A 27095-nucleotide genomic window follows, 5' to 3' on the forward strand; every position below is an offset into this window, starting at 1 on the left:
CTGCTGCACTCTCTGCAGGCCTCACCATCAGAGTGAGTGTCCTCCCCAGCTGCATGCAGGTGCACCGTCCACCCTGCACTGGTGGCGCCTGGACAGCAGCGTCCCCGACACCCTCATTTCCATGGGGCTCTCGCAGCCCACAATCCTTCGCTCCTAGAGAGCCGGGCTGGTGGGTCACACGCGCCTTGATTACAGCGGTACTCGTGGACAGAGGCAGGTCTCTGGAGCCCCAGGGGCCTCCTCTGCACTAGCTCACAGCACTGGACGCCAGCATCTGGCCAGCTCGCTGAAAGGGCAACAAAGACAACAGTCCAGATGTTTTGTGTTGGGCCAACGGCCTTGGGGACCCTGGCTCAGGCGAGCCCAGCGGCCCTCCAGCCGCCGGGACCACAGGGGCGGGCGGGGAGGGGCAGGCCCGGACGTCTCATTAGCATAATATATGCGCGGAGGGCGTTTAGCAGTCAAATATATGCGCATATATCTCCATAGATGATTAGGTTGGCCGGGCACATTCAAAATGGCGGAGTGTGGAGCGAGCGGCAGCGGGAGCAGCGGGGACAGCCTGGACAAGAGCATCACGCTGCCCCCCGACGAGATCTTCCGCAACCTGGAGAACGCCAAGCGCTTCGCCATTGACATTGGTAGCCGCGGGCGGGCGCCGGGAGCCGGGCGGCGCGCAGCGGGCGTGGGCGCCGGTGGCGGAGCCGGCGGGCCGGGGGCGGTGGCAAGGACGAAGGGCGGGGCGCGGGCCGCCGGCGCGCACAGCCTGTCGGACCTTGTAGTCCGCGGCCCGCCGGCGCCCGCGCTCGCCGTGGCGGCCGGACTACCACTCCCGGCAGGCGCTGCGCGGCCGCAGCGGGGCACGCCGGGCGTCGTAGTCCGGTGCGGAGAGGCCGGCGGCCCGGCAGCCCCTCGGTGGTCCATCTCCGTAGGGTCGGGCGCCGGGCGGGGCCTGTGCGGGCCACGAGAGGGGCCCGGGGCCCGCCGTCTAGGGCCGCGCCGAGGGTGGACAGCGGCCAGGCCTCGGGCCGCGGGAGTCCTCTGCGGGCTGCCCGCCCGGGCCCAGCCCGAGCCCTCCCGCGGCCGCCTCAGCTCCCGGACGGCTGACATTTGGCGGGAGTTTGGAGGACCTGGACGTGGACCTGGGGGCCCTGGCTGGCGGCCTTCAGAAGCCTCCCTGTGCCGCGCGGCCCGCAGCGGTGCCCCAGGGCCCCGCCCAGCCTCCGCCCTACCTTCCTGCGCCGGCCAGCCCCAGACCCGTACCCCGCCCTGGCGCCCCACACCTCCCAGCCGCCCCTGTCACAGCCGACAACGAAGTTGTTTCAGGCCACCGGCTGTGAGCGGCCAGGTGGGCCTGGCTCCCGGGCAGCGCGGCGCTCGGCGGCTCCGCCCGGGTCCACCCAGGGCATGGAAGGCTGTGTCCTGCTGCAGAGGACACCCCGGAGCAGGCCAGGGCGGGCGCAGGCTCAGATCCCTGCGGCGGCCTCAGCTGGCTTGTGCCTGCCAGCGGCCGAGAGTGGGCGCTTGCCGCGGCCCCAGCCACTGGTCACACGCCGACCTGTGGGAGCTGGGCAAGTGTGCTCCTCTCCTGGAACGAGCTGGGGCGTCCTGGCAGCCCCCGGGCGGCCCCTTGGAGCCGCGTGCATGGGAGGCTTTTGCCACCCCCTGCTCCCCAGAGTCGCTCTGCTGTCTGGGACTTGGGTGGGGAGGGCGTCCTCCAGGAGGTGGGAGCCGTGGGAGGTGGGGCTGGATCCCGGGTTCTCAGCCTGCAGACCACCGGGGTGGTGAGCGGCGCTGCTGTGGGGCCCTGACCTGGTGGCAGGTGTGCAAACGAGCCCGTGTGGAGCCCGGCACAGGGGGAGCGTGGGACCCGATGAAACGTCGTGCCCGGGTGCATGCTGGGCTGGCGAGGGGAAGCTTAGAGGCCCGGCGTGGGGGGTCCTCCACACCCAGGCTTCCCAGGAGGCCCCTCGAGGCCCTGCTCTGTGTGTCTTCGGAGACCCGCCCATGCCCTCAGGTGACCGGTCCCTCGGGTGTGCGCCCTCGGGCACCCACCCGGTTTTGCGGCCCGTACACTGGGGTGCTGCTACTGGGGAGCGATCTACACTATTAGCGTTTCTGAGGGGCAGCCAGAATCGGCTGGCCGCGGGGTTTACCTTTGATGTTCTGTGTGGCCCCCAGGGGCCAGCTTGTAGCCACAGGATGTGGCGGGCGGTCCAGGAAGGTGTCCTCCGGTGCCAGCCCAGGCAGGGCTCCTGGGCAGAGGACACGCGGGATATTTTTAGTGTCCGTGTTCATTTCCTCTCTTGGGAGGTTCCCTGGGTCTGGGTCCCATGTCCGTGTTTCTCCAACGGACACGGTCATTGTTCCGAAGGACAGACCTCATGTGCGTTCCCAGGGCTGGTGGGAGGTCACCCTCGGGTGCGGGTCCTCAGCCCTGAGTGCACCCGTCACCGTGCGTGTCTACAGGCTGCTTTAAAAACAGACTTCTCCTGCTTCCCTGGCCTCGCCCAGCCCTCTCGGTCCAGCAAAGCTCGGCTGCTCTGTGCTCTCGGCAGGCCTTTTTCTCTCTCGGACACTCGTGTCAGCCGAGTGGATCCCTCACTTGGAAAGCACTGGGGACATTTGTCAACACAGATTGGGGTGTCCTGCGCTCCTTGTTGCCCAAAATGGAAGGACAGGCCAAGAAGGCGGAGGAGAGGACGGCCCTGAGTCAGGCCCCGTAGGTCTGGATGAGTGGGGATGTCTTGGCTCAGGGGCTGGAGAAGGGGCACAGGGAGGCTGCTCTCACAGTCCGGTGCTCCTGGGCCTGGACTGGGGAGGCCGCAGTGCCCACCAGTGAGCACAGGGCTGCGTGCACTGCCCCCCTTAGGCTTGACGTGCCAGGACCTGTGGCTGGGGGCCGGGTTGGCGCTCACTAAATCCAGGGGATCCTGGGAACAGATGAGCTCTCCTGCTCTGCCTCGCCCCTGCTCCTGTTCGCTCTGTGAGCTCAGTCCAGTTCAGGCTGACGGCCCCGCTCCACACGTCCCCACTCACCTCCCAGACCCCTGACTCTTCCCTCCCCAGGGGGTGTGGGGAGACGTGTCTGGGCTGTTGGGCATTGCCCCGTGGGGGGCGAGTGGCGTGGGGCACACAGACCTGACTTCCCTCCCTCCGAACCCCAACACTCATATTTGCTTGTGATTTAAAGCTCATCCAAAGAACACACAACCTGAAACTGGGTTTCCGTGGCAGGGTGGAGGGGGGCTCATTTAGGGTCACTCTTTGAAAAGTCTCTCAAAGTGTGTCTTCATCCCTTTTCATTGCTGGTCTTTTTAGGAAACAGTAATACAGAGTGAAGGACTCTCTGGGCCAGGTGGGGATTGGGGGCAGGGAGAACAGATAAGGAGGCTTAAGACCAAGTTCTCCCTCTAAAGCCCTCGGTCTAGGGATGAGGGTAAGCCTGTGCCTGGGTGGCCTGAACAGGGCCCGCCAAGGGCAGGTCACCGCCATCCTCGCGGGCCCATCCACACTGCGGCGGGCTCCCAGCGCGTGCTCTCGGCAGCGGGTTTCTCTTCCCTGGACCAGCTTCAGCCCTCAGATGTCTCCCGCCTCACGTGTTTCTTGTATGTTCCCTTGGGATCGTGTCACAAAGCAACAGTCAGAGATGGGCCTCAGCCTCCCCCTCACACAGGGCTCTGCCTCACCTGGGCCAGCCCACCGAGCCGGGCCGGTTTCAAAGCGGCTCTCGGCCCTGAGCCTCCCGCCCCTCCTCCTCCTCGTCATCACCAGCTGCCGTGCGCGGATCCACTGGCCGCCTCACTCCGCACACTCGGAAGTGACCGCCCAGGACGGCTTTTTAAGTGGCCCTGAAACGTGTTTCAGGCAAATAAAGTCTCTTCTGCTTCCCGATACTGGGCTTCCCGGGGTGTTCACAGGGCTGGCTGGGAGGAGGAGGCCCTGCTGCCCCCCGTGTGGCCTCCCCACCCAGAGCCGTGAGAGGGTGGGCTGGTGAGAGCAGCCCCCTCCTCTGCCCGTCCGCTCCGGGACAATACTTCTTTTGTCGCTTTCCCCGTGTCATCACGGCCTGCCGGCTGCCGGTCAGTGAGAGCTGTGTCCTCGCCAGCTTCCTCTGTCAGGTCGTTTTCACGATCAGAGTCTGAAATGGAAGTTTTCTGAACCACTCATGATCGCTGAGGCTTCCCGGAAACAGGACGCTTTCCTTCCCCCCCCCCCCCCCGGGACTGGATGTGGGGGGAGGTGGACAGGCTCAGGCCTGGTGTGGTCTCAAAGACAGCGGAGTGTCGGGTCTCCCAGTTGATGCCCTTCCTCTGCTCGGGGCCCTGCGGAGTTTGGGGCTCAAGTTACACCAAGTGCCTCACGCACAGGGCAGTGTCGCAGAGGAGACCGTGCGCGGAAGAGCCTCGGGCCCTCCCGTCCGTCTCCTGACTTTGCCCGTCTGTGTCTCTGCCAGGGGGCTCGCTGACCAAGCTGGCCTACTACTCCACCGTGCAGCACAAAGTGGCCAGAGTGCGGTCCTTCGACTACTCGGGCAAGGTGAGCCACCTGGCGGGCTGGGTGGGCAGGCGACACGGTGCCCCCGCTGCGCGGTGCTCTCGTGCTCTCCTGGCCCCCACCGCCCCCCCCCCATCAGCTTAGCTTCCTGGATGTTCCTCACCGAAAATCCCTGCCTGCTCCCTCGCTGGGCCCTCCTTCCTCCTTCCATCGGGGACGCCAGCAGGAGCACCTGCTCCCTCCCCGCCCTCCCCGGCTCCGCCTCCCCCCTGAACTGGGCCTGGAGAGCTGTGCCTGTTTAGGGCCCTCCTGTCCGCGTCCTTCCCTCCCCGAGGGCAGCGCGCGCACCCAGACCCCCGCCCTCTACCTGCAGGACGCAGAGCAGGACCACGAGCCGCCCTACGAGGTGTCTGTCCAGGAGGAGGTCACCGCCAGGCTGCACTTCGTCAAGTTCGAGAACACCTACATTGAAGCCTGCCTGGACTTCATCAAAGACCACCTCGTCAACACGGAGACCAAGGTCATCCAGGCCACCGGTGGGGGGGCCTACAAGTTCAAGGACCTCATCGAAGAGAAGCTGCAGCTGAGGTCAGTGGGGCCACGGGCTGGGGGGGCGCAGGGGCCGCTGGCCTTGGGTCTCGGGGTCGGGCTCTGAAGGGGCTAGAGTCTGAGCTGGGCTGGCATCAGGCTTCTGGTGGCCGAAGCCTAGGACGGCCTGGGTGGCCGAGGAGAGAAGGGGGCTCTGCTCCTGCAGCAGTGCTCCCCGTCCTGCTGGGACAGAGGTCCCTGACGTCTTCGCCCGCGTGGGGAGTGAGGCTGGGGCCGTGCATGCAGCAGAGTTCCGGGTCTTCAGGTCGTGCGGCTGGCCCGTCCAAAGCCATTTGCAGGGCAGAGGGGAAGGGGCCGGTCTGAGTTGTGTCCGGTGCGTGTCTGGGAGCCATGCGTCCCTTGCGAGTGGGCGGCTGAGCGAGGCAGGGGGGAGCCCTGGAGGGAGCCCGGGGCTTGCCCAGCCCGAGCCGCCGCGCACAGCGGAGGCGCTGTAGCGCCCAGGCTCTGTCCCTTGCAGAGTGGACAAGGAAGACGTGATGACGTGCTTGATAAAAGGCTGCAACTTCGTGCTGAAGAACATCCCCCACGAGGCCTTTGCGTATCAGAAAGATTCCGACCCCGAGTTCCGATTCCAGACCAATCACCCCAACATCTTCCCATATCTGCTGGTCAACATCGGTTCTGGAGTCTCTATTGTGAAGGTGACGCACGCTGTGGGGGGTCGCGCTTGTGGCAGCCGGGCAGGGGTCGCCGTCTGCCGGAGCCGGCCAGGCGCGGGGGTGTGGCTGCCCGGGGGGCGCCAGCGTGGGCTGTCGGGGGCACGGCAGGCGGCCCGGGTGCGGCCCTGGGAACGGAGCTCCCCGTGTCTGGGGCACCCTGAGCCCCCACGCCCCGTGAGCCGCAGGGTAGGGCCGGGCCCATGCTGACTGGCCTCCCACGCCGTGCGTGCAGGTGGAGACCGAGGACAGATTCGAGTGGATCGGCGGCAGCTCCATTGGGGGCGGCACCTTCTGGGGACTTGGGGCTCTGCTCACCAAAACAAAGGTACTGCAGGGGCTACAGAGAGATGCCGCGGGCTCTGCTCCGGGTCCTGGGTCCCAGACCATCTCAGGAGGGGGGTGACAGCTGCGAGGTCTAAGGCTGGTGGCTGGGGGCCCCGCCAGGGACCCCGGGCCTCGTCCTGGCCATGGTTCTTGGTCGCTGCAGGATGGCCATCCGTACTGCCAGTGTCGCCCAGGGCAGGGGGCGGCCAGTGGAGCCATGACTGCCTCTCCTGCACTCAGCTTGACCCCCTCCCGGACTCAGGAGGGCCTCCTGGCCCGCCTGTGCCGCTCCGCGGGCTGTGGCAACGCCGGCAGTTCACACAGCTCCCCCTTCTGTCCCCCGTCCCCGCAGAAGTTCGACGAGCTGCTGCACTTGGCCTCCAAGGGCCAGCACAGGAACGTGGACATGCTGGTGCAGGACATCTACGGCGGGGCCCACCAGACGCTGGGGCTGGGCGGCAGCCTCATCGCCAGCAGCTTCGGGAAGTCGGCCATGGCCGACAGAGGTACCTGCTCCCCGCAACGCCCTCTGCGTGCCGCCAGCCCCCTCGCGGCCCGGCCCTGCCCAGCAGCGCCCGCCTGTGCCCCCCCAGAGTTCTCCAAGGAGGACATGGCCAAGAGCCTGCTGCACATGATCAGCAATGACATCGGGCAGCTCGCCTGCCTCTACGCCAGGCTGCACGCCCTCGACAGGGTGTACTTCGGCGGCTTCTTCATCCGCGGCCACCCCGTCACCATGCGCACCATCACCTACAGCATTAACTTCTTCTCCAAGGTGACCCCCGCGGGCCCCTGGGGCTGCCGCTCCTCCCGCCTTCCCCGACGCTCACTAGCTCGCCCTCCCGCCTTCCCTGATGCTCTGATGCCAGCCCTCCATGTCCTCGGAACCCGTCGACCAAAGGGCAGGGGTGCCCAGGGCAGGCTTTTCCCAGGCCCCTGCCTCTTTGCCCTGGCAGGTTCCAGCGCCGGGCGCCGTGGCCGTCTCAGAGTTGGTCGCGGTGGCAGCGGTGGGCACGCGGGTGCTGTCTCCCCCGTGGATGAGCTGAGCTCGGAGACGTCCTTCATTCCCCGGGACGCTCTGGACTGGGCCTGCGAGTGGGGTGGTTGGGTGGGTTTGAATTTCGTGGAAAAAGCTGGTCATTCTCTGATTTCTCTAAATGCCAAGCGTTTAACTTCAGCCCTGAATGTGGTTTTGTGGACGAGTGCGTCGCGGACTTTCCGGGAAGCCTCTGCCGCATAGGGAGGTGGACGGCGGGCGGCGGGTCGGTTCAGAGCTGCCCAGACTCCCCTGTGGCGGCGAGGCCGGCTCAGGCAGGGTCTTGGTGTGGCAGGGGGAGGTCCAGGCACTGTTTTTGAGACACGAGGGCTACCTGGGAGCCATCGGAGCGTTTCTTAAAGGAGCAGAACAAGACAGTGAGTCCAGCGGCTGGGGTGATGTCGCGTCCGGGTGGTGCGGGGCCCGTGGGGAGCAAGAGGCTGTGGAGGCTGTAGAAGCGGGTCTCTAACCTTCCCGGGAGGTGCCGGCCCGCCGCCTTCACTCTCCCTCCGGAGTCCAGCGCCTGCGTGGCGGTCTTGGTGGGCCGGGCGGGGGCGGGGGCTGGCCGGGGGGGGGGGGTGGGGGTGGGCGGGCAGGCGGGGGCAGGGGCAGGGGCGGGGGCTGGCCCTCGGCAGCAGTCCTTCCTTCTTCCGAGGGGTCGTCTGTGCGTGACAAGGGCGAGGAACGTGCCTTGGCGGCCTGCCTGTTGAAGTCCACTTGGAGGGTGTGATGGGGAGGGCGGGCAGGCTGCTTTAAGACGCTTGGAAAGGTCCAAGTAATCGTACAAACGTTCAGTACTAGCGAGAGAGACCACGGTGCCACGGCCCCAGGCTCCCTTGGTGTTGTGGGGACCTTCTGTGGCGGTCGGGCCATGCTGGGGTGTGGGCGCAGAATGGTACCCCCGGGGTGACTCCTGGTTTTCCCCTGTCCAGACCCTAACCAGTACAGCTGGGGAGAGAACTACGCAGGCAGCTCCGGACTGATGAGCTCGTCCCCAGAGCTCTGCCCGACGCAGCGGGCCAGGAGCGGCACCGTAAGTGCGGGGTCCTTGGTGGGGTCAGGTTCCAAGATCCCCTGTCCTGGGGCAGACTGGCCACTGACTGACCGTGGACATCCGGACGATAAGAACAGGGGTGCTGGCTTCCCTCCTCAGGCCCCGGCATTTCTGTGTTTTCCAAAAGTTCCATGGGAGCCCCAAGACCGTGCAGTCCAGGCCCCTATTTGCAGGGAGAATACAGTGTGTGCTTCCGCGGGACCGTGGGGCCACTGACAGCAGAACCGGGGTCGGCACCAACCCGGGCCCCTCCCCTTAGACCACGTTCTCTGCCTGATGGTTTCAAACCGGGCGGAAGCACAGAGTCTCTTGCCCTGGGAAGTTTCCTGCCCATTCCTCAACCCCCAGCTGGGGAGACACCTGTGTGACCGGGCAGGGGCGCCTCCATCCTGCTGGGTGGGCACAGAGGGTCTCCCACCAGGACCAGTGTCAGCCAGACGCAGGAGGCTCTTGTAAGTCTCTGAGCACTTAGCAGAGCTCGGGCACCGGGCTGGAGAACTAGCTGGACGAGTCCAGGCGGCCAGTCTGGGCACACGGGTCGGATTGCCTCCTTCAGGACCAGTCTTCTGGCTTTTCGGATGCAAAGCTGGTTTTCAGTTGTAGACGCAGGTTCTCTCGCAAGTCGGCGTAAGCACCGTGAGAACACGGGATCTAATCATGACTTCCCCACGAGAACCCCTCCCAGGGCCCCACGCGCTGGGCCCGGCCGTGCAAGTAGGTGGCATGTGCGGGGTCTCCGTATCTTTGATCCCCGCTTCTGATCTGTGGAGGCGCGACGTGGATTCCTGCCTCAGGGATCGCAAAGCCAAACAGATACGTGAGCGAGGAGCGCGAGTGTCAGAGCTGGCGTGCGTGCCGGCTTGTTCTGTGCCTCACGCATGCGTCCTGCCGGGTCTCCGTGCAGCCTGCAAGGCAGGGGTAGAATCCCCTTCACACATGGGCGTGCAGAGCCTATACAAGGCAAAGCTGAGGTTTGAACTGCGTGTCGGCTGGGCGGGGTGCCCCTGAACACCAGGCTGAGGCCCCAGACATGGGCGATCATCCACTTTCTTTCATCGCCCGGAAATGCACCAGCCATTTCCTGGCTGAGCGCCTTGTCATTCGGGCACCCCGCGAGCCAGGGCGTCCCCAGGTGCGGGCACCACAGCCCAGAGCACGCCTGCCTTCTGCCCTACCAGTTTGCTGGTCTGGCCGCCGGCAGACAAGAGCTGAGTCGGGTGCGCGGCCACAAGCAGGAAGAGGGCTGCCAGGCTCGTGCCGAGTGAGGTGTGAGCACGTCTCTGGGGACCAGGGCTGGTGTGACACCAGCCTTGTCTGGACAACATAAAACTTAAAGCGCCAGGTGGTCGAGGGACGGCTCCTCTGGAAACGACCGGAGCACGTGCTTATGGCTGGTGGTCCCAGGTAGCCTGTCGGGCAGGAAGGGGTTCTACCCCTCAGCGTAGCCGGGGAGTTGGTTCCGGACACGGCATGTGTGGTGGGCACCCATGCTGTGGAGAGAAAGGAGCCAGTGTGGGAGCCTGGACTGCCTGCCCCCACGGGGTCCCCGCGGCCTTGCTGTGGGCACAGTACCACGGGAGTCACAGAACAAGGGCCGGCTGGGCAGAGCGGGGACCACACCCGTGGGGGCTGGAGCGGCAGAGACGGGGCCAGAAGTGCAGCTAGCATGTGTGGGGAGAGCAGCACACGCTGGTGCAGGCGTCCCTGGCCACGGGGCCACCCCGTGGCAGGAACACCAGCAGAGTCACTGGGAGGGAGGTGGCCTCTGTGGGCTTGGGCGGACTCGGGATCCGGGGAGCCTGGCTCTGGGTGCCGAGGCCGGGAAGGGCTGCAAGGTGGGCGGGCAGGGCCTGGGAAGAAGGGGCCTGTCCACCCCGGCTTCGTCCGCCCCCCGAGAAGCTGCTTCTCAGACTGGCACAAGGGGTCTCCGTCTTCCAGAGCCGCTCAGCTGACGTGCACGTCACCTCTTGCCCTCCCAGTTTGACTTGCTGGAGATGGACCGGCTGGAGCGGCCGCTGGTCAACCTGCCCCTCCTTCTGGACCCTTCTTCCTACGTGCCTGACACGGTCGACCTGACGGACGACGCGCCAGCCCGCAAGTACTGGCTCACCTGCTTCGAGGAGGCCCTGGACGGGGTGAGGGCTTCAGGCGGGCCGGGCGCCCCCGGGTACGAGAGACGGGCATCTCTGGAAACCGTGGGGCTCCCAAGGAGCGAGCGACAGGTGTGGGGAGGGGTTGTTCGGTGGCCATGGGATCTGTGTCGGACTTTGAGGGTTGATTCCTGTTCCTTGGGTGTAAGTGCGACCCTAAGGGCTTCGTGTGTCCGCACACGGGACTGTGCCAAGTCGCCGCGCTGGTCCTGTGTTTGGGCAGAGGCACGCGGTTGACATGGGGTGGGGGGCAATGGCGGTGGGACTCTGGGCCCCGGTGGGTTGTTTCTCAGGCCTTCCCGGCCCCTGCGAACGTGCGTCTCTCTTCAGTCCTCACAGGCCTCCAGGCTCTGTCCTCTGAGTGAGGGGCCTCCAGGCCGGGACCTCGCCGTGGCCTCCGAGGATGGTCCCAGGCCACCTGTCCCCCACCCCCACCCCCGGTGCCGCAGGAGCTCTTCCCGGCCGACGTGGCTGAGCCCCGGGTGGGGGCCAGCGGTGACCCCATTCCCACCCCACAGGGGAGAGCCCGGGACCCCGATCACCAGCGTCCGTGGTGTGTGGGGACGTGCTTGGACCACGGCTCTGGCCGCGAGGAGGCCGGGGCCTTGCTAAGCGGCCTGTGCCCGGCAGGTGGTGAAGCGTGCTGTGGCCAGCCAGCCGGGCTCAGCGGACGCGGCCGAGAGGGCTGAGAAGTTCCGGCAGAAGTACTGGGGCAAACTGCAGACATTGCGGCATCAGCCGTTGTGAGTGTCCACGCCAGGCTCCCGAGGGCCGCCCCGGGCACCGTGTGCCTCTGCCTGGCCTCCCCGCGCACCTGTTCCGCGCCCGCTCTGCCGCGAGGACACCCTCTGGGGGCAGAGGCGGCAGTGGGGGGCCGTGTGCTTGGCGGTCGACCCCCTGAGCTGCCTTCTCCTGCCTCTTCCCCAGCGCCTACGGGACCCTGACCGTGCGCAGCCTTTTGGACACGAGGGAGCACTGTTTGAACGAGTTCAACTTCCCAGATCCCTACTCCAAAGTGAGTGCCACCTCCCTGTGCGGGGTTGGTGCCTGCGAGGGGGGCGCGGGCAGCAGGGGGCAGGGACGCGGCCTGGCCTGGCCTGCCTGGTGCGAGTGCGGGGTGGTCTCTCGGTGGGCGGTGCCTGTCTCTGGCCTGGTGGGGTCAGCGTCCGGCCTCAGAGTTGGCGTTTGTGGACACTAGTCCTGCTCTCGCAGGTGACAAGCCCCCTGAGCCCACCAGCCGGCCGAGAGGTACCACCCTCCTTCTTGGACCGTTGTGCCCAGGAGGCCATGTGCCCGGGGATGGCGGCCAGGGCTCTGAGCCAGCACTGCATACCCCGCCTCCTGCCTCCCCTGCCCTCAGACGGAGTGTCTGGGGATGGGGCGTGGGGCGCCTGCGAGGGTCTGAGTCTCCCACCGTGGCCCATCTCTGCCCTGCCTGGGGCCACAGAACGAGCTCCCCGCGGCCGTGTCTGAGTGTGCGCCCTGCGGCCGTGCTGTTCTCAGTCAGTAGATATCAGCATCCGGGTTTGCTGGAGCACCTGTGACAGCATGCTGGAGGCCTGTCCCCTCAGGGCGGCCTCCCTCTGCCTGGTCCGCCGAGGGCCTGAGGGAGGCAGGGCCGTGCCTTCACTCTGACCAGCGACTCGCCTCTCCCCGCAGGTCAAGCAGAAGGAAAACGGAGTCGCGCTGAAGTGTTTCCCGAGGGTGATCCGCTGTCTGGACGCCTTGGGCTGGGAGGAGAGGCAGCTGGCCCTGGTGAAGGGGTTGCTGGCGGGGAACGTCTTCGACTGGGGAGCGAAAGCCGTCTCCGAGTAGGTGCCTGCTGCCTTCGCGGCCCCTCCACGCTTCAGCCCTGCCCCTGCCTGCTCACTCCATCTCGGGCTCAGGGCCACGGCCTGTCCTGTCCCTCTCGGCCACGTGCAGTGCCCCAGCTCGGTCCCCGAGGAGGTGGCAGTGGGACGATGGGGTCCCAGCGCCCTCGCCCCAGGAGTGGGTGGCGGCTCTCCTTCTGGGCTGCCCCGAGCCTGTTCAGAGCAGGCACGCGGAGAGCTGGGCTGTGGGTTTGGGGCGTGACGTTTTCAGACATAGAAACCCAGATCTGGGCTTTGCACGTTACGGTGGGAATCAAACCATACTTAACGGTTGAAATTGGGAGACAGAAGTGCTTTTCGAAGGAGCTCGCAGACTCGGGTGGGAGCAGGTGGCCCCGGGGCCCCGAGGGAGTGGCACCCCCAGCCCAGCCCTGGGTCCCTTCCCTTGCTGGATGCTTGGTCTCCTGCCTGGTGTCCTGTCCTTGCCCTCGCGGGGTCCACGTTGAGAAGAGCCCTCGTGCCCTCCTCACCCTCGTCACTGGCTGTCCCTTTGAGTGGCACGTTGGGGCGTGGGCCGGGCGAGGCTGAGGCTGACCCAGCGCCGGAAGCGGCCACACACTCAGGACCCTCCACCCCTCGCCCCGCCCCCAGCTCCCCACCGCGCCCTGTGTCCTGGAGCGAGCTCGTCCAGACGCCGCTGCTCTGGGGCCTGTGAGGCTTGCGCGCTCCAGATCGTAGCGGGCTCGGCCCGTTCGGGCCCTGCAGCGAGTGCCGGAGGCTGAGGTTGGGTCCCGTGGCTTGTTTTCTCTCCCGTGCAGCGTTCTCGAGTCCGACCCCCAGTTCGGCTTCGAGGAAGCGAAGACGAAGCTGCAAGGTAGGGGCTCCTGCCCTGCAGGGGAGGGAAGGAGCGAGGGCACGGCTGCGGGAAGGGAGCGGGCCTGCCGGGGCCGGGGCGGCTGACTGGCTCCGTGTCCCGCAGAGCGGCCGTGGCTCGTGGACTCCTACAGCAAGTGGCTTCAGAGGCTGAAGGTACACACCGCCGCCCCCGCCTCCGCCCCAGGGCCGGGCCGTGCTCTCGAGGCCCCGGGGGAGGGGGGTGGGCGCGGGAGGTGGCACGGGGCCACTCCAGGGCGGTGCACCGAGGGCCCCCCCGGAGGCGGACACCACGGCCCTGCTCCCCCGGCCACTGCCCCCTGCAGGCTCTGCTGCTTAGGTCGGTGGCCGCGGCTCAGAAGGCGTTGGGGACACAGTTCTGGAAGAGGCACAGGCGCGTCCCGCCCCCCTCCCCCGCACCCCAGCGCCTGCGGGAGCCAGCAGCCCTCGGCCTCGGCCCGCGGGGATCGTGGAGTACAGAGGTGTCGGCAACGCTTGGACGCGCCTGTTCCCGACTGAACGTCCTGGTTTTGTCTTGCAGGGGCCCCCTCACAAATGTGCCTTAATTTTCGCAGATAACAGTGGAGTAGACGTCATTTTGGGAGTCTTCCCCTTTGTCAGGGAGCTTCTCTCTAGAGGGACGGAGGTGAGCGTCCAGGCCGCGGCGGGACCCCTGCCCTGGGCCCTCCACTCGCAGTGGGGTTGGCGCCGTCGTGGCCTCTGTGGGGCAGGTAGGTTCGGGTGAGGCTCCTCGCACCACGGACCTTGGGTCAGCCCGACCACAGTGTTCTGGGGCCGCCTTCGTCCCGACCCAGGAGCCGGCCCTCCTGGAGGCCAGCGAGCAGTGAGAGGTCGTCGGGGTCGTGCCGCTCAGCCGGCAGCCCCAGTGGGTGGGCGGACGAGCGCTGGCTCGGCGCCAGGCGGTGGCTGAGGTCCCTACAAAGCTTGGGGCGTCCCGCCGCAGGTCATCCTGGCGTGCAACTCGGGACCTGCCTTGAACGACGTCACCTACTGCGAGTCCCTCATTGTGGCCGAGCGCATCGCGGCCATGGACCCCGTCGTCCAGTAAGCTAGCTGGGAGCCCGGGGACTGCGTGGAGAGGTGGGGGCACGGGGGGGGGGGGTGCCGACCGGTCCCTGTGCTCTGCAGCTCGGCGCTCAGGGAGGAGAGGCTGCTGCTGACGCAGACGGGCTCCAGCTCCCCGTGTCTGGACCTCAGGTACCCCGAGGCGCCTCCGTACCCGTCCCTGGCCTCCCTGTGTGCCGCAGAAGGCAGCAGCCCCTCGGTGGGGCCCCGGGCGGATGGGCTCGGGACCCGCTGGCTGCACCGTGGGTCGGGTGGGCCCTGTCTGGTGAGAGAGGCAGACGCCCCTGAGGCCCCTTGGCACTGGTGACCGGGTCGCCACACTGGTGTTTCAGACCCTGGGGATCCTAGAGCGGGAGAAGCGGGCATCGGGAGCCGGCTGGAGCCAGAACAATTCTCGGGGCCGACCTCCTCCCTTTCCGGGGCCGCTGTCAACCAGGAAAGGGGATTTCATCACGGAGAGAAGCAGCGTCAGGCCCAGGGGGCGGGGGCTCCCCAGACATCCCTGCCAGTCACTGCCCTTCAAGGACACAGGGCATGGCATCTCCCCAGGGATGCTCAGTGCAGGGGTGAGGTGCCGCCATCCTCCCACTCACGGCCCCCTCCCTCCCCGCAGCCGCCTGGACAAGGGACTGGCCGTGCTGGTCCGGGAGCGAGGCGCGGACCTGGTGGTGATCGAGGGCATGGGCCGTGCCGTCCACACCAACTACCACGCAGCCCTGCGCTGCGAGAGCCTCAAGCTGGCCGTCATCAAGAACTCCTGGCTGGCCGAGCGGCTGGGCGGCCGGCTCTTCAGCGTCATCTTCAAGTACGAGGTCCCGGCCGAGTGAGGCGCCGGCCCCGCCGGGCAGCTCTGCTCGGCGCTTGTCAGGGACATGCTCCGACCGCAGCAGGGAAACCGAGTTCCAAGCAGAGCGTTCGTGTCGCGCACCTGGGACAGGAGCAGGGGCCAGGCGCGCCCGGGCACGAGTGTGTGCTGTCGGGTCTCTGTGATGCTGCCACGTTCATGCTGGGAGACGCGACTTTTGTCCAGTGAGACATGCGTATTGGAATATATTTAACTGTGAAATAATCTTTTATACACACACGTGTACAGATGAAAATCCGCGCTCACGTCTCCGGCAGGCCAGCGGGAGCTCGGGGCGCCCAGGTAGAGCCCGCGGTGACGTCTGGCCGCGCCAGGTGCTCTCAGACAGCGGGCCCCACGAGCCCCTCCCTGGGTGGCCGCGAGCGGGGTCTTCCCTCCACTTACTGCCGGAGCCCCTAGATCGTATGTGGGCTGTGGGCCACGGCCGTCCCGTGGCTCCCCGTGTCCTTGCCTGCCAGCCCTGTCACCAGCACGTCTGTCAGGGAAGGCCATCCTGTGTGTCCGCAGCCCCACTGCACCCAAGACGGATTGGGGGGCCGGGCCAGGCTGGGCCACGCTCCTGACTGGAGGCAGCAGCCACGGGGGTTCTTCAAGGGCTCTTGGGCTTGGTGGCCGCACACACTCCTGCTTGGACCCGACCCGATCATGGGGCCGTGCACCCGAGCCCAGAGCCCTATTCCCGGCCCTCGGAGGGCTGCGCGCTGCCCTTTCCTGCAGGGTGTGGGCCTGAGTGACGGCTGCCGCCGCAGGACTGCCGCCCACGTGCACGCGGATGGGGCTCGGCTGAGTCCCCCGGGAGCCTCAGGAGGCGGCCAGCCCCATCCCCGATGCTGCAGCTCCTGCCAGGGCCCGTGGCCACTCCTGCAGCCTTCCAGGCCCCGGTGAGCCATGCGTGCATCAACCCTAGCCCCACAGGCTCGTGGCTGCTTGGGCCAGGCCGGTTCTGTGCCCCTAGTGGCCGCCATTCTCAGGGCCCCTAGGCCAGGTTGGCCCAGCAGGGGCTCCTCGTGAACCCCCACCACCCACAAGGGTCCCCCTCCCTCAGCCCCACCACAGTCTGGCCTGCATCTCCCCAGCCGACACCCCTGCACAGCTCAGCAGGCTGTGGCCCCCTCTGTGTGGCTTCCCCGGCCCCTTGGCCCGATGACCCTCTGCCCCCTACTTCCTGGTGCAGGGAGAGCCCAGCCTGGATGCCCAGGAGGCCCCAAAAAGTCTGGACGGAGCCTGGCTCAGCCCGACATCCAGACGCCCCCACAGGTCCTCCCGCCTGCCCAGCTTTGCTGTCAGGGGCTGCGGTGCCCCAGCCCTGGCGTCAGCTGGGCAGAGCCTTGCAGCCAAGACCCGCCCTGCTGCCAAGCACCCTCTGGGACAGACCTGGGCTCCCCATGTGATGGCAGGCGGCTCCCAACCGGGGCCGGATGGGAATTGGCTCTGCTTCTCAGCTCCAGGAGCCCCAGCAGCCAGCCTGGCCCAGAGCCCCCTGGCTGATGCCCCCAGGTGCCCCCTTTCAACACACCACAGATTCTAGGGACCCCGGAGGCCAGGCACACCTCCTAAATGCTCTGCTTTGGGGCTCCTCTTGGTCTCGGGGCACTGCTTCCCACGGAAGTGTTCCCCGTACCTGAGAAGGGGCGTGGTGGGTTTGGGGGGGTTGTGGGGCCAGCAGGCACTGTCCACCCGGCCTTTGCTAAGATTGGGCGAGTGGCTGGCACAGGTCCCTGGAGTCTGCAGAGGGGATACCTCGAGGGAGACCGTGCCCGCCCACCAGCACCCAGCCTCGTGTTGGTGCCAGCCTTATCGGGAAGACAGCGGGGCTTATCCTGGTAGTTGGACACGAGACCTCCCTGGCCAGACCCACCACCTGCTGCATAAAGGGCACTCTCGTCGCAGAGGTCTTTGGTGGCCCACATGGCTCCCATGGAGGTCAGATGCCAGAGGCTGGACTGGAGGCCAAGCCCAGACACAGACCCTCTGGTGTCCTGGCTGTCCACTCCAGGGGAGGGGCAGTGTATGCATTTAGCCAGCTGGGGGTCCTCTGGCTTGGGGTCCTTGCCCAGGGCCAAGGTTGCCCCCTCCCCCCCCAACACAGGAGTGGGACCACGAGGCTGGGAGGGAGGGAGCAGGGGCTGCATCTTGGAGGCCGGAGGTGTCCGCCGAGCCTCTGTGGAAAGGGGTCGGGGTGTCCTCACACAGACCCCAGCCCAGGAACGTGTGGCAGGTGGTCACAGGGCGTGTTTATTGGAGTTGTGTCCGCGAGTCTGGAGTCTAAAGTGTCCCGTAAAAAGGGGGCTTTGTGCAGAACAAGCCAAATGCCGTCGGGCAGGGAGTGGGCACGGGACGAGCCCCGGGAGCCGGCGCGCAGCCGTGCACCGCGCTGCTGAAAAGCAGGTACGACAGGGAAAGGACTGGGCACCATTTTAATGTTGTAGAAGCTTTGTCTCTAAAAACTTAAAATACTTGTCATATATATCTTAACATCATGAAAAATCTGCCCCGACCGCGGGCGGGCTCCCTTCCTCCCTGGGGAGAGGTGGGGGCTGAGGGTCGGGGCGTCCACGGGACCACAGTGCAGGGCCAGGGGTCGGGGGGAGGGGCTGGGGGCCTCCCACCCTGGGGAGCCCGTCAGAGTCTGAGCAGGAGGCCAGTGGCAGCAGAGCCCTTGGCGGGGGCAGGCACCTCCCCACAGCCACCTGGGCCCCCGGAGCAGGCACCCTCGGGGGTGCCCCGCTCCTCCCCCGGGGGTCCCCTCGGGCCCTGCAGCCGCTGCTGCCGTTCCTGGGCCTGCCGGGCCCGGCTGGCGATGGCACGCACGCGGCTCTGGCTGCGGGAGGAGGAGCGCCGCAGGAAGCCGGGGGGAGCAGGCGCCCCTTCCCCCGCGGCAGTCAGGCTCGTGGGTGAGGTGATGTCGCCCGCCTGCTGGAAGCCCGTCAGCCAGCGCAGCTGCTCCGTCAGGGCGTCCCGCCGAGCCCCCTGCCCTGCCCGCCCCTCCCTTGCCAGGCCCAGGCTCCAGCCCAGGCTCCCCACTTGGGGGGCAAAGTCGTCAGCAGTCAGGTCCCCCAGGCTCTTGGACTTGGCAGCTGCAGGGCAGTCCCGGAGGCCCGCCAGGGAGAGGCGACCCCAGGGGGACCTGGGGGCCAGGGGACGCGGCGAAAGCTCTTCCGGTGCGGCAGGCAGCTGGCCGGCAGCCCGCAGGTTGGGGCTGGACTTGCTCTTGGTCACGGCCGACAGGTCCAGGCGGGCGGCTGTGGCCGAGCAGGGCCGCAGGGGCAGACGTCCGGCTAGAGCCCCTGAGACGCTCTCACGGCCCAGGCCCAGTCCCAGGCCTGGCAGGGAGAGGTCGATGACCGTGTCGCTGGACGACACACTAGAGGATGAGGACACGCTGTCGCGATGGCCCCCTGGTTCCAGCCGCCGCCACAGCCGGTCTCCGCTCGTGGCATCCGAGTACACGGTGGGGCAGGGCCCAGCCAGGGGCCGCCACCCACCCAGGAGCTCCGAGGGCACCTGCCCCTCACTCATGCCCTTTCTGACCATCTGGCTGCCGGGGGTCCCCTCGCACCCCCCCCCAGGGCCCCCACCATTGTACACCCTCCGCCGGCCTTCCAGGGCTGGCTCCGCGTCCCCTCTGCTCTGGGTCCTGGGCTGGAAGGGCATGGAAGCTCCCAGAGCTCCCGCCGCGGGGCTCGCCACTCTGGCGCCGGGTCCTGAGGCGCGCAGGGCCCCTCCCGGGGAGGGGCTGGAGGGGGCAGCCACCAGAGGTGGGGGGCCAGGGCCCAGGGATGGCTCCTCGGCAATGGTTTCCAGGCCACACAGGGAGGAGCCCGTCCTCTGCACGGAGAAGGGGCGGGTATCTGTGGGTGAGAGGAGAGGAGCGTGTTGGGCACGTCCCCGCGGACGGGGCCCTCCATGCGCACACGGCTGCCCCCACCCTGCCCTCCGGCTCTGCTGCTGCTGGGGCTGGGGGAGCAGAGGGTCTGTGCCCACAGGCAGGGTCCATAGGGCCCCCTGGCAGGCCAGGGCTGGGGACGGCACAGGGCACACGGGCTGGGCCCCATTACCTGGCACGCAGCTGCTCTCAGTCCCTAACTATGGAGGCAGCGTGGGGACAGAAAGGAGAACAGGGTGGTCAGCGTGTGGGTGCGACCGGCAGGTGGACAGACAAACAGCGAGGCTGGGTGGGGTGCAAGGAGGGACCAGGGTCCGGGGGTGGGGACAGGCTCAGCTTCCAGCCCCTCCCAAGGCTGAGGTTCCCTCACAAGGTGCCCTCGGGCTGCTGCCTGTCACAACCGCAGCTCAGCTCAATTCAGACCATAAAGCAACGCCCAGGGCCGAGGGGTGGGTGCTGTCTCCGCCACCCCCTGCAAACGCGGGGGCCCTGGGCACCGTCAGCCGTCTCGGGGCGTCAGGGGCCGCCTTGCAGAGCATCACCGACACACTCCAGGCGTCCCAGAGGACTGCGGTGCAGGGCCAGGGGCCGAACACCTGCGGCCTGGCCCTGGGGGGAAGGGGGGGGCCGGACGCTGCCCCTAGCTCTTAGCAAAAGCATCAGGAGAGGGCGGGGCCGGCCAACAAAGAAGGCGGACTGGGGCTGCTGGCCGGGACGTCAGGTCAGTGCACGCAGCAGCTGGAGTCAGACCTGCCCTCACTTAGGGGCTCGTGGGGAGTCTCTGAGGGCAAGAGGGGGTTGGCACCATCAGCTGGGGAAGGGGTGCTGGGGGCGGCAGGGGACGCCCAGGCAAGCCAGCGGAGCAGCGGAGAAGCAGCCGGGACGAGCACACGGAGGCGGGTTCTGAACACAGAAGCGTAGCGAGGGTGCCCGGCCCAGGCCGTGCCAAGGGCGCGTGGGGGGGGCAGCACAGAGGACGCCGGCCAGGAGCGTCTGGTCTTACCGGTGGACAGCATGGAGGAATTACTCCTAATCTCCTCCAGCTTTTGAACGAACAAGGCATTCATCTCCCTCTGCAGGGCCCCTGCCTGCCTGCGGGCGCCCTCGGGCCAGTGGGGGGCCACCTCAGGACTGCCCAGGCCGCTGGAGTCCGTGGACACAGAGCCGCCTCCCGGACCTTGCCGCGGGGCCCCTCTGCCTCTCCCCGTGCCGGCACAGGGAGCCCCCAGCGAGTCCGCCCTGGCCCGGGGCTGCTGGCTGATGGCCTCGTGCGTGGCCGGGGACCCGGGGCTCGGCAGCCGTCCCCGCCGCAGGCCCTCGGCGTCCTCACCGGCGCAGGAGCCCACCACACACTTCATGCAGGTGGCGGCCATCCCGGCAGGCCCGGGGCCCTCAGGGGCACAAGGGGGCGGCTCCTGGCCCAGATTCTGGGGCATCGGGCTCCTCCCCACCGGCGCCTTACCTCGGGGGCTGCGGCTGCCGGGCTCCTCGGGGGCGGGGGCCTCCAGGGTGGGGCCGGGGCTGGGAGCGGCCATGTCCCGAGCCTCCCCCTCGGAGCCTGTGTCCTGCGTGTCCAGGACCAGCTCCGGGAAGGCCTTGCGGCCCGGCTTCTGGCTCTTGGTCGGGGCGCTGGCCGTGCGCCGCAGGAGCCTCTGGCTAACGGAGGGCCGAGGCGGGGGCCGCCCAGCAGCATGACTGTCCAGTGACCCGGGCTTTGGGCCTCTGAGGAACAGGCCTTTTAGGCCCAGAGCTTGCTTGACCTGCAAGAGAAGGAGCCCACATAGCCGGCAGCCAGGCCCCGGGGACCAGGGACCGCCAGCTCACTGCCACAGCTCAAGGGCCGGCGTGTCGGGCTTGTGCCGCTCACAGCTGCGGGTACGGAAGCAGGTCCCCAGGGCAGCCCTGCCAGGGACAGCAGCAGCTCGGGCCTCGGCACAGACCGGGAATGCTGCCTTCCTTGAATGCAGGGGGAGGGTCTGCGGGCCTCAGGACAGGTGGGCCCTGTGAGGGCTGGAAGGAGGAGGCCCCCCGGGCTTCCCAGACAGGGACCTTGAACCCTGGCTCCTGTGCCCACCAGGTACCCCTCACAGGTTCCCAAAGCCCCCGGCTCTGGGGCTGGCACAGGGTGCCCAGGGGGGTGCTGGCAGGGAGAGGGAGAAGAGAGAAAACCCGGTGAGAGCAGCACTGCCCCGCTCACGCTCACCCTGCCTTCGGGCACACAGGCCGAGGAAGCAAGCAAAGCCGAGCACAGGCCAGTGCGCTGCTCTCCCACATCTCTGCCTGCCCGCTCCCCTGGAGGTGCTGCCTCTTCTGGGAAGCCTTCCCGACTGCTACCGGCCTCACCGTGCTCTCCGTGCAGCAGCCCCAAGGGCAGAGCCCAGGCTGCCTCGGCATTCCCTGAACTGCTGCTGGCCTCGGCCTTCCCGGACAGCCAGGCCTCTCCCCGCCGCCTCCCTGTCTGAGCAGGGCAGCTGGGGGTCCCCGGAACCAGCTGGCAAGGGCCCGGTCACTGCCAGAGAGCCCGACAGCTGCGTCTCCGGAGTGCAGAGGCTAGAAGGGTCCTCGCATGCAGAGGCCCTGACCGCAGCCACGACTGCCCAGGGACACGGGCGTGCTTCTGCGCAGGGCTGTTCACGTGGCCCGCACTTGAATCGGCTTCCCGATTCAAGATCCCAAATCCAGAGCAATTTGGTCAAAGTTGGCGGCAAAGTCATTTAGAAGAAGGTCCAGGATTCAAGCTCAGAGCCCCTGGTCCCTGGGGCCTCCCCACCCCACAGCGGGCGTCATGGGCGCACACAGAGCCAGGGAGCACACAGCGGGGCAGAGGGGCCGAGAGGAAGGGCGAGGGCAGGGAGGGCGAGGAGCGCAGGGGAGCCGGCGGCGCTCTGAGCTAGAGGACAGGACGCGGGGTGGGGGTGGGGGGGGCACGGGGCGTCAGAGAGAGGAGGGACAGAAGGCCAGGAGGGGTCCCCACACAGGAGGCCTCGCCGGAGTCCTGGACCTGCCTCGTAAATGCTGCTCTGTGGCGGGACATGGCCCGAGGGACCCCAGAACCACATCGCGACCATGTCACATGAGCTGACAGTCTCCAAAATGCTACCAGGAATCACAGATGCTAATGGGGTGGCCTGAGCATGCAGGTGGGGGGCGGGCGGGCTCCGCCGCCCTGGCGCTGGGGTACCTTCGAGCTCCTAACGGGACTGTCCTTCTAAAAGTAGACTTTGGACATGGGGAAGGCCACTGCAAGACCAAAGAGACAGAGTGACAGCTGTGAGACGCAGACAGCCGGGCGAGGAGCCCGCGGACACAGGCAGACGCAGGACAGACAGGCAGCTGGACGGTGGGCAAGAGCCGAGCGGCCTACGGCACCGTGCCCGGCAGCACCTTGGGGCCGTGGAGGTGGCAGGAGAGAGACAGTGGGCGCCAGGACCACGCCGGCCCCCTGTGCATGCCTGACACACCACCACACGCTGGCCCCCGCCTGGGCCCGGAGCTCAGAAAGGGGGAGACAGGGGAGGTCCCCCATCCAGGGATGCGGGGGACGGGGAGCAAAGCCAGGCAGACCCCTTCAGAGACGGACGGAGGACTAGGGATCCTGAGACGCAGAAGGACTGGGGAGGCTCGAGAGAGACGGGGAGCGGGGGCTACAGCGGCCACGGGACGTGGAGGTCGGTGCCACCATCACCTGGCCGGTGGAGAAACAGGCCCAGCAAGGTTCCCAGGAGGCCCGGCAGCCCTGGCAGCGTGGCTGGGGTGGGACTGGGGTGGGGCGAGGCCGGGGGTCCTACAGGCGGCTCTCACCTTACCACTGATGTCACTGACAGCCACGTGGACAAAGATAGAGGCTTCTTCCATCCCCTCCAGGTACACGTGCCGGTAGCCTGCAATACCGGTCACCCGCCCACTCTGCTCAAAGGCCCTGAATACGGCCGCGAGCCCAGCTCTGGGGACACCTCCTCCAGGAAGCCCGCTGATATCATGGGCTCCTCCCCTTCCTGGGGACCAGTTGAGGCAGCAGCCTGAGCGCTCCTCCCCTCCCCCATCCTCCAAGCGCCCTTGGCCCCGTACCTTCCTCCTCGGCCCCCACTGTGTCCCTAGACTCACCCCACAGAGCCAACCCACAGAGGGGAGGGCCCTGGTGCCCTCCACTGACCTACGGGAGGCACTGGCCTGTGGTGTGTGGGACACACTGGGTGTGGGGGAGGGACTGCTCTCTGTGGGGTGTGCTGGCCTCTGGGGCAGACGCCTGCCTGAGCAGGGGACGTTGGTCTCTATTATGGGGGATGCTGCCCTCCCCACCCTGCCAGCCCCCGCCTACCTGGCATCATGCTGCTGAAGGCTAGCGTCCTCTGGCCGATGAAGTCACGCCCGATGGGGTCATGGTCCCAGACGAGGAAGCGCACCAGTGCGATCTCAGGCATATGCACGGTGAACACCAGGGTCTCCTCCCACATGGGGTTGAATCCTGGAGGCCACCGGGAGGAGGTGTCCCCTCTCACCACAGTCCCAGCCGGGAGGCCACTTGGGCCCATGCCCTCTTCTGGTGCCTCTGCCTAGGCTGGCCGCCCGGCGGAGAAAACCAGCCCCTGGGGACCAGGTTCCCCCACGGGCTCCTGCGAGGGGGCAGCAGCGGGGTCACAGGCTGGCCCCCCGCCCCGCCCGTCCCCGTGAGCCTCACCGTTGTCGTCCACCACACGCGTCTGCTCCTTGTTGCAGTCCACGGGGAGCCCGATGACCTCCACCTCCACGAAGGGGTCGATGATCTGGGCAGGTAGGGCAGGGGTGGCACCGGGCCTGGCGTGGCGGCCCAGCCCCACCCGCCCCCGCCGGGCCCCTCCTACCTCGCCTCGGTCCCCCAGCATGGAGTCCCGCGGCTTGGGGAGCTGCTGTCCGCTGATGATGCGGAGCACCAGCTGCTTCTTGAGCTGTCCGGGCAGAGGGTCCTCGGAGTTGGGGTTGAAGACACCTGGGGGGGCCAGGGCGCCAGGTGAGGTGTTTGTGGCGGCACAGGGCACTCCGCTGCACCCACTGACCGGCCGGGAGTCCGGGCTGGGGACCGGGACAGAGGAGCGGGGTTCCAGCACGGGCGCCCCAGTGGTCTGCGCGCGGGTCTCCCCTGGGACCGTCCTCACCACCCTCCACACGCTGGGCTCCCCAGCAATGGGGCTCCGCAGGCCCGCGCCCCCAGGCGGTGCCGTGAAGGCGGCCAAGGCCGGCCAGGAGGGCTGGGAAGGGTCCAGGGGAAAACGGGGACAGCTCCGCCCCGCTGCCAGCGGCCGGCAGTGAGAAAGCTGGAGGCTCCGGGAAGGGATTCGGGGGCTCTGACGCTGAGCCCCGTGGGCAGTCGCCCCCGACGCGTCCTGCTGGGGGCCTCGTGGGCGTCAGGCATGCGAAGGGGCTCCCTCGTTCACCCCTGCCGGCCCCTGGTAGCGTGGGGCCCTCTGCCACACCCCACTTCTGGCACCCCTACTTTGGAGGTGAGCCTGTGGCAGCTGCCCCTGCCCGCCCCGCGCCCCGGGCCCCGGGCCTCACCCTGGCACATGCACTCGGGCTTGAGCACGTAGCCACAGTTCCCGTTGGCACTGAACTTGGCCCGGTTCAGCTGCAGCATCCGCCCCTCCGACTGGTAGTTCAGGGCGACTGTGGGGGGCGGACACGAGGTGGCCTGTCAGCGCCCGGCCTGCGCCCCCCTCCACCTCCCCTGCTCAGCTGCCCCCGAGTCCAGTGTTCGCCTACGGGAGCCGGCCCCGGGCTCACCCTCATGCACAACCCAGGCCAGACGTCCCGGCAGAAGGCCCCTGGAGCCCAGCACAGCCAGCCCCCCGCCGTCCCTAGAAGCACGTGGCCGATGTGCCTCAGTCTTTCCCACCTCGGCCCCGGGGTCCCTGGGGCCCCACCCCAGTGCCAGCCACTGGCGGGGTGTGGCAGAGGCTCTCCCAGCCCAGCCTCCTGGAGCGCCAGGCCCTCCCACGTTGCGGTCCCACAAGCGCACCCATCTGGCAGCCGGCGTTCCAGAAGGGCTGGGGGTTGTAGTTGCTGGAGTCCACACGGTAGGGGGAGGGGTAAATGCGGGAGAGCTGGTGCTGGTTGAAGCGGAGGTACTGGGCCGGCTTCTGTTGCAGGATCTGCTGGGCCCTGGTCTCGCTGAAGGACGACACCTGCCAGCTGGACGCCACTGCGGGGCGGGGGGATGGCTTCAGAGGCCCGCCCGGGTGCAGCGCACCCGCTCCCACTCCCGGGGCCCCGTGCCCTCACCCTCTGCCTCCACGTCGTGCATGCCTACAGACTTGGTGTACTTCACCAGGTCCGAAAGGGCCCGGGACAGCTTCATGGTCTTCTTCTGCCGGGCCACCCTGCGGGGAGGATGGGTGATAGCGGTCAGGACCCCAGCGCGGGCGCCCCTGCGGACTCCGGGCAGCTTGGGCAGCACGGTTCATAAGCCAGGCTCCCTGGTCCACACAGAACGTGCACCCAACGCCTACTATGCCCCGGGGCGGGTGCCGGGATGTGCAGGGGACCCTGAGGAAGGGCGCGGGGGAGGGGCAGGTGCGGGTGCCAAGCCCACCCAACCACAACGGGCTCTGGGAGCAGGCACAGGGGTCCGTGCTGGCCCGTCCGGCCCCGCGACCCTGAGGTCCACACGCTGGTCTCCCCCTCGCCCAGCCCACTGTGACTTCATGGGGCCACAGCAGGGCCAGCGCGTCCGGTGTCCACTGTTTCAGGGACACAGGCCTCGGCACTTCCTGCCCCGTCTGTCCAGGGTCCGGGCTGGGGCAGGGCACTGACCCTCGGCTCTGGCTGCCCTGGGAGTCCAGGTCCTCGTCCCCCTCCTCCACGCTGGCCGCCTTCTTTAGCTTGCTGGTCTTCTTCTATGGAGGGAGAGTGGAGTCAGGCCCGATGGAGCCCCCGGATCAGCCACGGCCCTGCACAGGCCGGAGGGTGCAGGAGGCAGGCCTGCCGTCGGGAGACCTGGTACCAGGGCTACCAGACTGGGCCTGCCTGTCCTCTGCAGTGTGCTGGGCGACTTGGGCCCGAGTGAGCCAGGGGCGTTACCTGCTGTGCACCAGGGGGAGGGCCATCGAGGCACCTGCCCCCCGTAGCCCCTGGCAGACGATGTAGCGAGCAACCCAGGGGGGGATTCCGGGAGGCAGGCCGGGGGCCCTGGGGGCTGGAGGGGAGGCCCCAGCCGGCTGGCACAGGGACAGCTGGGCCCGCGGGCAGGTGGAGCACAGAGGGCTCCAGCAAGGTGCCCCCGCCTGGGAGCCCCGCCCGACCTTGCGCTTGGAGAAGCCGCTCATAAGGGTTCGGTTGTTCCGCCGGCCGGTCCCAGCGTCCTCCCCCGATTCCACGTCCTCCTCCGCCTGGGGGAGAGGGAGATGGGGGTAGCGGGGGGAGCCCAGCCTCAGGCCCAGAGCTCCGGGTGTCCTCCCCGGAACAAGCCGGAGGGAGCGGGAGAAAGAGCAGGAGAGGCTGGTGCCACCCCAGGCCCGTGGAAGCCCGGCCCGCCGCCGCCCGCTGGGCTCCGAGGCCGCTGCCCGAGACCGGGCTCCAAGAGGGGCGTGGAGGGCTCAGTGGGCCCCGGATGTGTCGCTCTAGACCCATTCAGGCCCCAGTTCTGCCTTTTTTCCCCACGGAAGGTGAGTGTGTGAGAAACGCTGTTCACGTGTCCGGAAGGTTCCTCGGCCGCGCGAGCTCATGTTAGGTGCGCGCGAGGCTCCCCGCGGCTCTGGTGTCCCGTCCTGCTTCTTGTGGAGACGAACGCCGTCTGCGCCCCCCGAAGCTGCCCTTGTTCACCTCAGGGCTACCGTGAGGCTTCCTCACCGCTGCTTACAGAGCACCTCCCCTGCCCCCGCCCGAGGGGCTCCCCAGGCCCGGTCCTGCACACGCGTCTGCACACCCGTGGACGCGCCTTCCCCACTAAGCGTGCCCCGGCCTGGACCACGGGCCGCAGCCAGGAGGGGAGCAAGGCCCCCTCCGTTGTGGACCCTGGAGCTCAAGGGGGACCCCACTGGACCCCACTATCGGGACAGGGAGCACATGCTGGTCAGCTCCACCCCAGGGACACGGGGGACAAGACCTCATGCTCTGGAGTGGCCCCCAAGAGCCCCCGGAGTGCCTGCCCCCTCGGCCTGAGCACCCCCGTGGCTCACACACAGGAAAAGGAGTGTGTGGCCCGCGACACCGCTGGGCAGCTGCCCCGCCCCCGCCCCCGCTCCAGCTGCTGCCCTGGGCTGCCCACGCCGGC

The 27095-nt window shown here is 68.0% G+C and overlaps 2 protein-coding genes across 5 annotated transcripts in view; one reads left to right on the forward strand and one right to left on the reverse strand.

The window, feature by feature from the left end:
• Positions 1-459: 459 nt before the first annotated feature.
• Positions 460-15179, forward strand: PANK4 (pantothenate kinase 4 (inactive)). 4 transcript variants are annotated; one of them, XM_080802407.1, is made up of 20 exons: positions 460-641; positions 4457-4539; positions 4871-5085; positions 5564-5747; positions 5998-6090; positions 6442-6595; positions 6683-6864; positions 7421-7502; positions 8058-8158; positions 10159-10314; positions 10960-11072; positions 11257-11344; positions 11542-11577; positions 11989-12140; positions 12959-13014; positions 13120-13169; positions 13555-13744; positions 13978-14078; positions 14163-14231; positions 14713-15179. In XM_080802407.1, the coding sequence occupies exons 1-20, from the start codon at positions 518-520 to the stop codon at positions 15130-15132; spliced, it is 2649 nt and encodes an 882-aa protein (XP_080658533.1). In that variant the 5' UTR covers positions 460-517; the 3' UTR covers positions 15133-15179. The 4 variants fall into 4 exon arrangements, with proteins under 4 accessions (XP_080658533.1, XP_080658535.1, XP_080658534.1 ...); XM_080802409.1 differs by having other exon boundaries at positions 13555-13659; XM_080802408.1 differs by lacking the exon at positions 11542-11577.
• Positions 15180-17586: 2407 nt separating this feature from the next.
• The window catches only part of PLCH2 (phospholipase C eta 2), a gene marked incomplete at both ends in the record, with an annotated part of 33106 nt that continues 23597 nt past the window's right edge, over positions 17587-27095 (reverse strand). The window contains 11 exons of the mRNA XM_080801749.1: positions 17587-18815; positions 19854-20610; positions 22652-22731; positions 23169-23315; positions 23529-23613; positions 23692-23816; positions 24383-24490; positions 24843-25025; positions 25106-25203; positions 25637-25719; positions 26125-26211. Coding sequence (XP_080657875.1) covers positions 17587-18815; positions 19854-20610; positions 22652-22731; positions 23169-23315; positions 23529-23613; positions 23692-23816; positions 24383-24490; positions 24843-25025; positions 25106-25203; positions 25637-25719; positions 26125-26211 — 2982 coding nt within the window. The remainder of the gene's footprint in view (positions 18816-19853; positions 20611-22651; positions 22732-23168; positions 23316-23528; positions 23614-23691; positions 23817-24382; positions 24491-24842; positions 25026-25105; positions 25204-25636; positions 25720-26124; positions 26212-27095) is intronic.

The sequence above is a fragment of the Martes martes genome, assembly GCF_963455335.1.
Source record: "Martes martes genome assembly, chromosome: 4".
NCBI classification, from domain to species: domain Eukaryota; kingdom Metazoa; phylum Chordata; class Mammalia; order Carnivora; family Mustelidae; genus Martes; species Martes martes.